This window comes from Vipera berus (genome assembly GCF_964194415.1).
Source record: "Vipera berus genome assembly, chromosome: 2".
In the NCBI taxonomy this organism is placed as follows: Eukaryota; Metazoa; Chordata; class Lepidosauria; order Squamata; family Viperidae; genus Vipera; species Vipera berus.
Genome location: NC_138203.1, coordinates 224,335,736 through 224,350,238, shown reverse-complemented (window position 1 = coordinate 224,350,238; position 14,503 = coordinate 224,335,736). Strand labels below are relative to the sequence as shown.

General features: G+C 39.0%; 1 protein-coding gene across 2 annotated transcripts in view; it reads left to right on the top strand.

The window, feature by feature from the left end:
- The window catches only part of SFMBT1 (Scm like with four mbt domains 1), a 110,331-nt gene that overhangs the window by 53,676 nt on the left and 42,152 nt on the right, over positions 1-14,503 (top strand). The window contains exons 1-2 of one of the 2 annotated variants that reach the window (XM_081316830.1): positions 370-579; positions 9,273-9,419. In XM_081316830.1, coding sequence (XP_081172956.1) covers positions 9,392-9,419 — 28 coding nt within the window. In that variant the 5' untranslated portion in view covers positions 370-579; positions 9,273-9,391. Of the gene's footprint in view, positions 1-369; positions 580-9,272; positions 9,420-14,503 lie in introns of those variants that run through there. The other variant, XM_081316829.1, reaches the window with a different exon arrangement.

Below are 14,503 nucleotides of genomic sequence, written 5' to 3'. Positions count from 1 at the left end.
TTCCATGAATGAAAAAGATTGGTATTTTCTGCATGTGTACATGTTTTTGTTTAAAAAAATTAAGAAAGTACTTAAAGTATTTCTACTAAATGCATGCAGATTTCTTGGCAGTTTTACTTTATGGAAGTGGTTTGTCATTGCTGCTTTCTAGTTGTTTCTTTTGAAACTTTCCTAGGTAACAAATATTTTTTAATTTTAATTTTGAAATAAATATTTTAGTGTACCATTTCTTTAATAATATATAGCAGTTTTCTGCTATGAAGCAGGTATCTTGTATATATTTAACTACCATATACAGGAATGCATAAGTATATACAATTAATAACTTAAAGTTTCATAGAAAGCTTTCAATCCATATGGTATTTTTATTCCCTTACATAATAAAATCACTATCATAAATACAATAATACACAATATTTTGTACTAATTATTGATTTTCATATTTGACCTTTTGATCAATTTTAATTTATGTTGTCCTATATCTGTGATTACCCTGGCATCATGTTTCTGCTTGAATTTTTGTATGAATATCGTGTCAACCAACAACTAGAGCTGAACATTTAACAGCATCATAAGCAGGTAAATATTAGCAGGCCAGCTGAAAGTGTTTGTAGATTGTGAACATTTGTACTTTATGATTTTTGCACACTTATATAAGAGCACACTATTGTATTTTTGTAGCTACACATCTTTTTAATTCATACATGTACACAGATTTTCCTATCATGACAAACACAGAACTGAAAGAATTTTTTCCATTAGGTGTATATGAAGCTGGTTACCTGCTATACTTTAGCAAACTGAGGAAAATTGTTTGGATTGTACAATGTTTTGGCACATGGGATTGTATATTATTTATTTATTTTTTATTTTAATTCCATTTATATCCCGCCCTTCTCCGAAGACTCAGGGCGGCTTACAAGCTTAGCAGTAGCCTTCATTCTATGTATATGCCTGCTTATTAGGGCTTTCACACACACCCCAAGCGGCATTGGTAGCCTGGTATGGACAGAAGGAAAAAAACAGCAGAATTTGAGAGGTAGTATGTGGGAACTTGTATAGTAGTAAACATATTGTTTCATATTAAAGAGACAGAAAAAAAATCATTAATTTTTGGTCAAAAGTACCGGTATCTGGAAATTCATAGTGAATCCAGAATATTCTCATTTCCCAGTATTAAATTAGTTTAAGTGATAATGGGAAAAACTGGAGAAAAAGTTTAATCATTATCAGGGAGTATGGAACCTATGAAAATGTCCTGTGAGTGGAAAGGGGAAATACAAATTGAAATAATGTCTTAGTAAATCTGCAACATGTGGCAGCTTCATACATTTTTAGCCAGATATTTTATTCCACAATACCTAGGCTTACAAAGAAAAGGCAGTGTTAAACATATTTTAAAATATGATTTCAATAAATGAAGATGTGTCCACTTTAGGGACTAAGTAAATTGGAGGCTCTTAGTCACTGATTTATACTGATAAGAGGCTTGATAAATAGCTTAGGTTTAAATATAAATATCAAGGCAAGAAAGCCACATTTATTTATTTGTTTATATTCTGTCCACTTGCCCTTTGGACCCCAAGGCTAATGGTCAGGTGCCCCTCCCCCATTGCTGCCCCTATCAACTGTCACTGAATGTTCTACTTTCTCTTTAGGGAATTCTGATTGTAAGTCAGTGTGCTCCTGAACCTATCTGACTGCTTTCTACAGGAATGATGGTTGTGAGGAGTCAATTAGAGTCTTAGGCTTCTTAAAACTTCAGAAATTAAAACAGAGGATGTACTTCTTATCTCTTTCATATTATCCCTTACTTTAGGGCTCCATCTCTTTAAAAATGTCAGTGTTTCTGTAATATTTCTCTACTGTTTCTGTCCACTGCTGCTAATTTTGATAAATCTGAGTGCTGTGATGTATGAGGATAGGGGGGAGATGTTTAGCATACACAGATTTGATAAATACTGATGAAGGATTCCTTATCTATTTCTTCCTATTAGTATTAATTTAGGGATATCTCATCTCTTCAAGGTATTAGGATTCTGCTTGATATCTATTCTTGTTCAATACATTTGAGGTAACGGGATGAACTTTTGCCACAATTCAAAGCAGCTATCTTCCATTTGTTCTAATGTTCTTGCTCTTTTTTGACCTTGGCCCTTCAATCTCTGTGGTCACAGTGTTTGACTGTGATCAAAGAGCAGATGTGGGTTAGCTGCTGAAAATTGAATCCAGAATAGACTGAAGTCATTTAGTTGGCAAGTAAACACAACTTTAAACTAAAGTGTCTTGTGTACTTGCTGTTCTGTCTCTGGATGCCATTGTCTCACTGTGGCAAAGTCATATTTGATGTGGCAATATCATACTAATTTGCCTTATTTTATCTGGTATATCTTTTTGTCCTTTAACCAATAGTTGTGGGATTGGGAAGCTGGCTAGGTGGCAGTGTTTGGGGAAAAGAAATCTTCTGTATCATCCAGGCCTTGGAGTCGGTGAAAATCCAGAAAGAACATCCAACATAAAATTTAAGAAAGCTGCCATGAACCAATGTTAGCTTTTGCCCAGTTATAAATAGCAATCTCTGCAGAATCCTGATTATTTTCTTTCTCCATTTATTTAAATCAGTGAGTCAAAAGAGATCTAAAATGATAGTCTAACATTAAAAATATCACATTGTTAACAAATTTGTTTTATTTTTCTGTGTTAAAACAGCTGTATTCAGACATTTTATAAAAAGCACCATGTTATAAGTTAGAATCTTTTCCAGATATTTATTTAGTCTAAATATTGTTTACATTGCTCATTTCATTTCTCTTTCCTAAATAGGGCCCATATTACTCTTATATTAACTATTAGTTTATAACATATGAAATTATCAAAACCATGTAACCATTTTATTAAAAGTAAACTAATGTAAACTCTAATTGCCATAGTCTATAAACTACCGGTACTCTATAAACAACTCTATAAACATACAATATTTATAATTTTATTGTGACATTATCCTGTTATCCACTAATTTATGTTAGGGAGCTATAGTAAGTAAAATGGGAATAAACAAAATATTGTAACAGGAATTGGCTCCCACATTTTCTTCATTCCCCAAGTTTCTGTATAAAACATGATTTGTTCCTTTAATTCAGCTATAGGAAATACCTGCTGATGAAAGATGTAAAGCTACAAAGCTGTTGAAATTAACCACAAAAAGGTTGCATTAGGTTTTTTTAACATGTTAAAAGAAAAATCCATTTTATATTTTAAATCCTTAGTTATTTTGGCTTTTAGAACATTAGCATATTGCCAAGTAGTGAACTGCAATAGACTATAAATTCACCCACTTTGCAGTTTTATCTTTGTTGTAGCTCATAGTAATTGGTAATTATATTTTTACTCTACAAGAGCGAGCATGCTAACATGCATTCTAAATATTTCCTTATTTTTTCCTACCTAGATTAGGATATATAATTTTTATTAGGTTAATTATTCAGTCACCTCTAGTCATACTTTATCATGAATAAACCTTTAATTTCATGAATTTGTTGTGTTCACAGATGCATATCAGGCTGACATTAGAACCTTAAAATATATATTTAGCTAAGCTTTACTGCATTTTTCTACTTTTAAATCCAGTGTGCTCTCTAATAGGGAGAAGTTATTTTTTTATCTGCTAGTGCAATTATTTTCCATATTTGCCTTTTGATTAGCCTACTTCAGAAATCTGTAGGAAAGGTTGCCTGCATATAAATTCAAGGATTAGAACTTTAAAAACATATTTAGTTAAGCCTTACCACATTTTTGTACTTTAAAATCCAGGGTGTCATTCAAGACCGATAAGTTTAAATTCAATTAAGATTAGTATATCAGCAATTAAAGTGTTAAATTCAAACAGAAAAAGTCAAGGCAGATTGATATTCCTCACCTTAGCTGTGGCAGCAGTGATGGAAGCAACCTGTCCAGGACTGAAAACATCTGTTGAATTTTTGCCATCAGCACTATAAGTTAAAAGGTGCTGATAGTTCTACAACTGAGGAAAGGTATTTTCAATTGCTGATAAGCTTCAACCATTTTTTTAAATGTAACTATTGAATGCTGGGGTTTGAGGAGCCTGGATGAACACACAGCTGGATTTGAATCAACATTACTTTATCTGTGTGTTCACTACACCTATTCCTTTGCTGAATAAATGTGGGGTGGACAGTACTTGAAGCTTTTCCCATATATGCTCATTGCAGATAAACCAGGCTGCTTTGATGATGCTACAGTCTCTTCATTTTGCCTTAATGTATTGGCTTGCTGATATTCCTCTGTTAGACAAAGTTCTATTTGGCATTACCTTAGCCTTTAAGAAAATTATATTGCAATGTCCCTCTTTTGAACTGATTTGAACATAGATTCTAACATGAATTTAAGCTCTCTGTTGAAAGTCTGAAATAGATGAGGCCTGAGGATATGTAATATCTATTAGATCCCTTCTGGATCCAGAAATGTATAGACCCTGGAGGGGGAGCTTGGGGGAGGAACAATTTAAGGGGGACATTTTGTCAAAAAAATTAAATCTTGCAGGACTGGTTCTTCCCCGAGGTGCCGGGAGCGAGGATGTGCAGCCTCCTGAGCTCCGGCTGGTGTACCTGAATGCCAGGTCCGTGGTTAATAAGGCTCCCCTTGTGCGGGATCTGGTGGAGGGTGAGCATGCGGACCTGGCTTGTATCACCGAGACCTGGTTGGGTCCAGAGGGTGGGGTCCCTTTGGTTGACCTTTGCCCACCAGGTTTCCAAGCGCTACACCGGCCTCGGGCTCAAGGTAGGGGTGGGGGAGTGGCGGTAGTTATTAGGGAGACCTTATGTCCGCGGGAGACCACCGTTCCTCAGATAGTCGGGTGTGAGTCTCTCTTTTTGAGGTTTGGTTCGGGGGCGCAGTTGGGCTTGCTGCTGGTGTACGTTTCGCCTAGTCACACAGCGGCAGCCCTGCCCGAGCTACTCGATGTCCTCTCCGGTTTGGTGATTGAGTTCCCAAAACTTCTAGTTTTGGGTGACTTCAATCTACCATCCCTGGGAGGGTCATCTGAGTTAGCCCGGGAGTTCATGGCTTCCATGACGGCCATGGACCTGACGCAGGTAATTTCTGAACCAACTCATGAGGGAGGCCACACCCTTGACTTGGTTTTTTTATCTGGACGGTGGTTGGATGATCTTGGTGGGGGCTCTCCATTTATTATGCCCCTGTCATGGACCGATCATCACCTCCTGCGGCTGGTCTTCCGTCTTGCCACCCCCCACCGTGGGGATGCGGAACCAACTAGATGGTACCGCCCCAGACGCTTAATGGACCCTGACGGGTTCCAGGCAGCGCTGGGATCCCCACCTGCCTCCGTCGCTCACAGCTCGGCGGATGCCTTAGTGGAAGCCTGGGAAAGGGCAGCCACTGAGGCACTGGACCGAGTTGTACCCTTGCGGCCCCTGACCCGGTGCAGATCCCATCGAGCTCCATGGTTCTCCGCGGAGCTCCGGGAGATGAAGCGTCGGAAACGGGGCCTAGAGAGCTGCTGGAGGTCCAGCCGATCCGAATCCGACCGGTTGCGGTTAAGAACCTATATTAGGTCTTATCTCGCAGCGATGAGGACAGCGAGGTGCAATTACTTCTCTGCCCTCATCGCGTCCGCAGATAATCGCCCGGCCGCCCTGTTTAGGGTGACTCGCTCCCTCCTTAATCAGGAGGTGAGGGAGGATCCCTTGCAGGGTCGTGCCGAGGAATTTAGTCAACATCTGTCGGATAAAATCGCTCGGATTCGGACCGGTTTGGACTCCAGCTGGGCAGAGTCTGGCGATCAGGACACGGGAGGTCTTGTCAATGTTATTTGGGAGGAGTTTGATTCTGTGACCCCTGATGAAGTGGACAGGATTATGGGGAGGCTGAGCTCCACCACATGTTTATTGGATCCGTGCCCTTCCTGGTGGTTTATGCAGCCAGGGAGAGGACACGAGGCTGGTTCCAGGCGGTGATATCTGCTTCTTTGAGTGAGGGTAATTTCCCCACCGTCTTGAAGGAGGCGGTGGTGAGACCTCCTCAACAAGCCTGCCTTGGACCCAGCTGTCTTGAACAACTTTCGTCCAGTCTCCAACCTTCGCTTTCTTGCGAAGGTTGTTGAGAGTGTGGTGGCGCATCAGCTCCCTCTGGTCCTGGATGAAGCGGATTATCTGGACCCGTACCAATCGGGTTTCAGGCCCGGGTACAGCACGGAGACGGCATTGGTCGCTCTGGTGAATGATCTCTGGAGGGCCCGGGATAGGGGATATTCCTCTGTCCTAGTCCTATTAGACCTCTCGGCGGCTTTCGATACCATCGACCATGGTATCCTGCTGCGGCGTCTCAGGGGATTGGGAGTGGGAGGCACAGTTCTTCGGTGGTTCTCCTCCTATCTCCTGGGACGTTCGCAGTCGGTGTTGGCAGGGGGGCAGAGATCGGCCCCTAGGTCTCGCGTTTGTGGAGTTCCTCAGGGTTCGGTTCTCTCGCCTCTCCTGTTCAACATCTACATGAAACCGCTGGGTGAGATCATTCGTGGTTTTGGAGTTGGGTATCATCAATATGCTGATGATACCCAACTTTTCATTTCGACCCCAAACCACCCCAGTGATGCCCTCGCTGTGATGTCCCGTTGCCTGGAGGCGGTTCGGGTCTGGATGGGGAGGAACAGACTTCAACTCAACCCTGACAAGACTGAGTGGCTGTACATTCCGGCATCCCGGGACATTCAAAATGTTCCATCACTTTCTATGGGGGGTGAGTCTTTACCCCCCATAGATAGGGCTCGCAACTTGGGAGTCCTCCTAGATGCACGGCTTACCTTAGAAGATCATGTAGTAGCCGTGACTAGGGGGGCTTTCGCACAGGTTCGCCTGGTGCGTCAGTTGCGGCCCTATCTAGACCGGGATGCCCTGTGTACGGTCACTCATGCGCTCGTGACCTCTCGTCTTGACTATTGCAATGCTCTCTACATGGGGCTTCCCTTGAAGACCACTCGGAGGCTCCAACTGGTACAGAATGCGGCCGCGAGAGTTGTCTTGGGAGTTTCCCGGTACTCCCATGTTACACCTTTGCTCCGCGAGCTGCATTGGTTACCAGTTGTCTTCCGGGTGAGGTTCAAGGTCTTAGTGATGGTTTTTAAGTCCTTACATGGCATGGGTCCGGAATACCTCGGGGACCACCTGCTGCCGGCGTCGACTCCCCTCCGCCCTGTGCGTTCCCACAGAGAGGGCCTCCTCAGGGTGCCTCCAGTCAGAGAATGTCGGCTGGTGGCCCCCAGGGGGAGGGCCTTCTCTGTGGGCGCTCCGGCTTTGTGGAATCAGCTGCCGGTTGAGCTCCGGATGGCACCGGATCTCCGCTCCTTCCGGCGCGGGTTAAAGACCCATTTATTTGAACAAGCTGGCCTGGCCTGATGGGGAGTTATTTAGGGTTTTAATATTTATATATATTTTCTATTGTTTTTACTGTGGGCAATAATTTAATTCTTTTTTAACTTTTGTATTTTTGTAGTTTTATGATATGCCCTGTTCACCGCCCTGAGTCCTTCGGGAGAAGGGCGGTATAAAAATTTAATAAAACTGAAACTGAAACTGACTTGAAAACCTTTCTTTCATTGGTTCCTGCTCTGTTTTGGAGCACAGCTTCCAAGATGTACCCATTGACTTAAAAGAGGCACCCACTTGTGTGAAAATATTCATATCATATTTCTGTTCTGCCCCGAGTAGTATATGAATATAAAGCCAAATTAACAGGGTAAAAGAACACATGTAGCAGCAAGGAAAATCCAAGAGTAGCAATACTATAGTATCAAAATAAAAACAAAAAAGGCTTTTAAAATACTTTTTTTTGTAAAGAGAAGGAATGGGATGGATTAATTGGTTTTCCTCTGATAGGAATTCAAGCGTAGGTAGAAAAGCCTTGTTCCTCCAGTCATTCATCATTTTTTTCTGCTATGACAAATCATGACAACCTTTAGTTTCCTGTGGAAGTAGCCTCTAAGGTTCTGGCTGCAAATAATTTAGGGCTTTAAAATATTTGCACGAAACATGGCAACCTAGAAATTGTTGGACTAATGTTCATGATGCCTAACTATTGCCCTTGATGGAAGGTAATATTAGGACTTCTAGAGGGCCAAAATTTCTCCCATCTTTGTACAGAAAATTACTAATAACTTAGGCCATGAAATGTATTGGGAGATGTTGAAAGTTTTACCTGGTTTACAAGGTGAATTTAGTTAATGTGGTGTATTAAAAGATCTTGCAGAACCAAAAGGTAATTCAGAAGATGAGATTTCACAAGAATTAAATTATTCAGCTATTTTTTCCAAAGGTAAAGTAAACTATTATCTGACAGTATACTGTGGCATACTAAGAAAGGTAGATAATCCAAAATTTTATTAATATGTGTATTATACTACTATTGCTAGTAATTGCTACTTTTCATTTGGCATAATAACTGTAATTAGTATATAAATTATAATATGTATATTGTCCTAATGTGATTTTGTATTTTTCCCCTTATCATCAATATAATTGCCTTGTTTTTAAGGAATAGTATGTTTCTAGTATTACATAATGTGATTCCTAGAGCATTTTGCCAACTATCACAATAACAGTTGCTGATGTAACCTTTCTGGCAGTCTTTTGGGTTCTGAGGTCAAAACAATGGATGTTTCATACAATATACAGCAGACCTAGTTAACAAGCATATATCGCTATTGTGCCCACCATTGTATGTGGCTCTTTAATGAGAATGTTATGCCCTTTAACATCTAAAGATTCAATCAAAAGATGTATTTATTGAATAGTGCAATCTATTTCTAGTTACTCAGCCAATTTATCTATTGCTAATAGAGCATTCCTACTTGATGGTGTAACAATTTTAATACATTTATAATTGTTTGCAAACTTTGCAGATATTTAAACTGTGACAGAAGTTTCTCATATAAAGAATATCTTTTTATGTTACTTATTTGGAATTAGTTGAGGTACAAAAAATTAGGGACTCTTTATTTCTGATGGACTTAAGAAGTTGCGTGAAAGTGAACCTGTATTGTTTTACTCTCCTGTTTATAATAGTCTGTAGCATTGTAGATTTCTGTAACAAAATCACCTCTGTATTTGAAAAAAGTAGATTTTGTGGTAGAATCAAGTAGAAGTGCTGACTTAGCTTGTTCTAATTATACAAAAATGAAAGAAAGAAGAACGTAGCTCTAGAGTTAAGGATAAAAATGTGCCTCTAAATTTTCTTCACAGTTTTTGTTTCAACGCAAAGCTTGAAGAAGCAGATACTGGGATGCTGATGAGATCGAGACAGTGACTGGGTTGAGTTTTTCTACTTCCTGTTCCCAAAGTATTACCAGATTGCTGTGGAAATGAATGGAGAACAGCAGCATGAGACAGGTATTATAGTTCTGGAGATGGAAATTATGCCAACTCAGCGTATTTAGAATCACTTGATCCCAGAATAAGTCATTGCTACAATTTCTTTATACAAGTCTGGACTACATAAAAATAGAATTTAGGATTCTTCTTTACAGAAGTTATTTTTTAATACAGAACTTCTCAATGCTTAATTAAATGCCACATATGGTATGTTATACCATATTATACTTATATTTTGTAATTTATCAGATTTGAGAATTTAAAAACTAAACTAAACTATAAACTATTTAAAAACATTTGGAATTAATATTATGATTTCATTTTTGGTACCTTGACATTTTGAATTTTTTTCATTTTGAGTTCCCATTTTGAGCATGTATGATATTTTCCTTTAAGAAATAAATATACAGTATTGATAAAAATGAACAATGTCACAATAATTTGAGATCTTGGATGTAATCTTTCATACATTAAGGACTAAAATACTGGCAACTTAAATTAATCTTGGATTTTGATTACCCTCCCTATCTCACTTTCTGTGAAATGGAATGCATTGAGATATAATGCTACATTCTTCTGTTTTGAAACATTAGTTAATTCAGGTATTTATTGTTGAAGCATCAATGCTAATATGAAGTTACTTTCTTACTAAGACATGGTTTTGAATTATAAATCTAACACTGGTTTTCTTATCTGTTTATACACACACACACACACAGAGAGAGAGAGAGAGAGAGAATATGTTCCCTTTCCAAATTCAGTTTACTTTGAATATAATGGTCATTCTGTCAGCAATTCAGCAGCAACATTAAATGTAAAGTTGCAGTTATGGAACAGTACAAAAGTTCTGGTTATATACTAACAGAGCAGTCCTGCAGTCATGCTTATGTTGTTTTATAATTAGAGTTAGGTTGCTATCAGAATGGTCATTATATGCAGTATATACTGATCCTGGAAAGGGAAAAAATAGAAAAAATAAAAATGACTCAGAAATGCCTGTAATGTCTGCAAAGGCATTGGAAAAACTGCAGTGGAAATTGTTCTAGTGACTGTCACATGCCTACTAATCTTGAATGGATCTAGGGAAATTAGAGTTATAACCCTAGCACATTTTTGTCACTATATTCACAAGACACAAGATGACATCACAGGGGTCTCCATCAGGTTCAATATAACATAACAGCCAAGAACCCATTAGTAATATTTCCCATTCCTACAAGGACGGCTTTGAATTCCCTTATACTATATTTATAAATTCTTTCATGAGCTCAGCACATTAAAAGAAGAAAGGAAAAGCTGCACAATACTATATCCTCAAGCATTCCTGTCCCATTGAGAATAGAAATATTTTTGCCTAGCAACCAAAGGAACTATTGAGGAAACATGACAGATGGAATTGTAGACTCACATTCAAAAGAAAGCTTCAGAGATCTACTATTAAGATTAAGGGATCAGGAAGTAGTGGTGGGCATTCAAGCAGGAGCAGGCATGTGCCCACTCATATTTTTGTATCCCTTAAACAAAATAATTAAACAATAAGCTCCACTGAGATTTTCCTAATTTGAGGGGCAGAAAAGACTCAGGAGCATCATGGGTTGATTCACCTTGCTTGTCAACCTCCTCAGCTGTACTGCTTGAAGAACTATTCAGGAATATTGGGAACTGAACATCTTTAGGGGAAATCGGAATGCTGGCAAAAATTGCTTACATTAATATATTAATATAGGAGAACCTAAAGGGATGCGGTGGCTCAGTGGGTTAGGACGCTGAGCTTGTCGATCAGAAGGTCGGCAGTTTGGCGGGTCGAATCCCGAGTGCCGCGTAGCAGAGTGAGCGCCTGTTACTCGTCCCAGCTTCTGCCAACCTAGCAGTTTGAAAGCACGCGAAAAATGCAAGTAGAAAAATAGGGACCACTATGGTGGGAAGGTAACAGCGTTCTGTGCACCTTTGGCATCTAGTCATGCCGGCCACATGACCACGGAGACGTCCTTGGACAAACACTGGCTCTTCGGCTTTGAAACGGAGATGAGCACCGGCCCCTAGAGTTGGAAACGACTTGCACGCATGTGCGGGGGAACCTTTACCTTTACCTTATAGGAGAACCTAATTGAAATCCAAGATAAGAGATAAAATCAGAAAAGGATAGAAAAGAATTCAAGATACAGAGTTACTCTGAACCAATGTAGGACCTTAGCCCTTACCTAAACCAACTGTTTTATATCCTATTTTTTCTTCAAGACTTCATATATAGTTCATTTGGGTTGCCAAATATTGGCAGAAAAATCTGGACAACCTCTAGATGGAAGAAAATTCTTTTTTGCTGTCCTCTAGCGCAGAACAGCTATTGAACCCCTGTAGTACAGAACTTTAATATTCTATTTTATCCTTGTGAGGACCCAGTAAGGCCCAAAGTTACTTGATATGTCTTCATGGCTTAAGATGGACTTGAACTTATATGTCTCCCATCTTGGTCTAAGTCCTAAATCACAACCTAGCGTAGGCTATATTCCATTTGCACCCTAAGAAACTACCTAGTCATGTTTTTTCTATCAGAGGATGATAGGAAAGAATGAGCATGCAAGGGAAATGCAGCTGCCTTGAACCAGTATATTAACAGTGCGTAGAGGAACAGTCAGGTGTGTCCTGTCCATTGTTGCTAGTCATAGTTTGGACTTTCGTCCAGAATGCACAAAATGTAGTCTTTGGAGAGTACAGTGAGGTCTATATGTTTCTGGAATATATTTATGTTGTATCTTTTGCTTTGCTTTGCATAGCATGTATTATATTCATGAACAAATGAAATATATTTTTCCCATCTCTGAAGATAATAGGTCAGAACATCTTTGTACCAGAGGTAGGTTGTAATAATATGCTATTATTAGTTTAAAAGAATATAGGCTATGCCATAAGTAAGCTCCTCCTTCTGCCTCCCATGAGTCCCATCTGTTTCAGCTGTTGTATCTTTGTTAGCAGATTAACTGCTGGCAGTCCTCAGCTCCAACATTTTTGAAGATTATGGCGTACCTTGTCCTGCTCCTTTGTTAAATCCTCCAGTGTATCTTGTGTACATGATTACATTGTAGGTTGCAAGAATACAGAAATGCTTTGAAATAAATATCTCACATTTTGCTTTTGAATATTGCCAGCATCTAGCCCTGTACTATTTCCTGGAGAATTCTGTATTCCTATATCAGATTCTTCTGTCTTTGAACGCTTACATTTTAAAGCCTGCCTTACAATATTTAAGCTAAAAAAATACTTTAGGTCTGAATAAAAGATCAGATTCTTAATAAAAACTTACCACACTCTTATTCTTTTGCAAAAAGAACCAATAATCAGACCTGAACATTTTTTTCTACATCTCGTCTTTATACTCTTTTTTGTGTCAATGCCCAAAGCCTACTTTACTTAAACTTTGCCAAATTTTGATGTAATACCTTTTTGACTAAATAAGCATATGGGGGTGGAACAATGTTTAAGCAAATTATTTCACTGTGCCTTCCAAATATTGACAGGTGGTTATAACTTTAGATTTTTCTATCGGTAGGTAAACCTATTAATCTGTCTAGATTTTGCTGAATGCCAGCTCTAGTAGCCTTCGGGTAACGTGACTAGTGACAACTAATGGGAATTATAGCTCATCAGTATCTGGAAGGCCACAGGTTCCTCATACTCAGTAATGATACATTATGTATATCCCTATACAGATAGTCCTTAAGTTTCTACAGCAGTTAAGATTGGTATTTCCATTGCTAAAGCAGTGTGATGCGATCACGTGACCAAGCCGCCCTGAGTCTTTGGAGAAGGGCGGGATATAAATGGAATTAAAATAAATAAAAAATAAATAAATGTTGCTTAACAATGGCAATCCCAGCAGTTCTTTTGCTTTCATTAACTGAAGTCCATCAGCCAGGGACCCACTCCTGTGGCTTGGCCCCTCCCAGCCTGGGTTTGGTCCTTCCAAGGTAAGGGACTACCTCCCTTTCAACTCCTCCTTCTTTGCCCTTTTGGCCCCCTGCACTTCAAGGCTTTTGCTCCTCTGTGCTCCACCACTCACACCTTAATTTTCACCATATTCTTGATGCTGCTGTTATAAATACAGATGAACTGCCAACCATCCTTATTTTGGTTATGTGACCATTTGGGTGCTACGAACTGCTGTAACTTAAGGGAGCTGGTGTAAGCAGTGATGGGATTCAGTCGGTTCGCACCAGTTCAGTAGAACTGGTAGCTAATTTTTTGTTGCCCAGGCCCAGAATGGACTTCCGGAAGCGGCATCCACATAGAGAACCGGTTGTTCACATATTTGAATCCCACCACTGGGTGTAAGTACCATTCATTCAGCACCATCATAACTTGAAACTGAATCACAACACCATAACTTCAAACAGTTGCTTGAACAAATGGTCATAACTTGAGGACTATCTGTTTAATAAAAATTAAGCATTTGTGAAAACACACTATACATATTAATTGAATGAATTTCTTCCAGCAATTATTGAGAACTTAAATCAGACTTTGATCAGGTAAAAACATGTACCATTACTAGATGGTAGGAGAAGAGCAAGATGTGAGATTTTTATGGACCTTTTGCTTCATTCTAGTGGTCATACAGTTTTTGCACCTGTGGTTTTTTTCTTTTTTTCTTTTTGAATAAAACTGCCCAAGAATTTATCCATAAAAGTACTTTTTGAAATTTAAAGCAGCTGTCCTTTTATATCTGCAAATTGCTTAGTGCCTACTTCATAAATCTATTACTCTTTTCCAATCAATTTAAAATGGAAAACATTTTTCATATAATTTCCATCCTCATTACCCTTGAAATAAGGTACATTCTATCTTTTTTTTTTAAAAAAAGTCTTCATTACGGCTTAGGAGTTAGGCCACTATATCAGCATAGGGGCTTTAGTAATTCATATTGTTTGCCTTTTGATATCTGACAGACAAGTGACATAGTTTAATTGACACTAGTGCATATTACCTATATCATTTGGTAGTTATATGACATTTTAATATACACAATTTCAATAGAACATTTCCTTTGTCTTCAAAGCAGTGGGAAAACACCTACAGTGAAGAAATTGATAATACCGTACCAATTA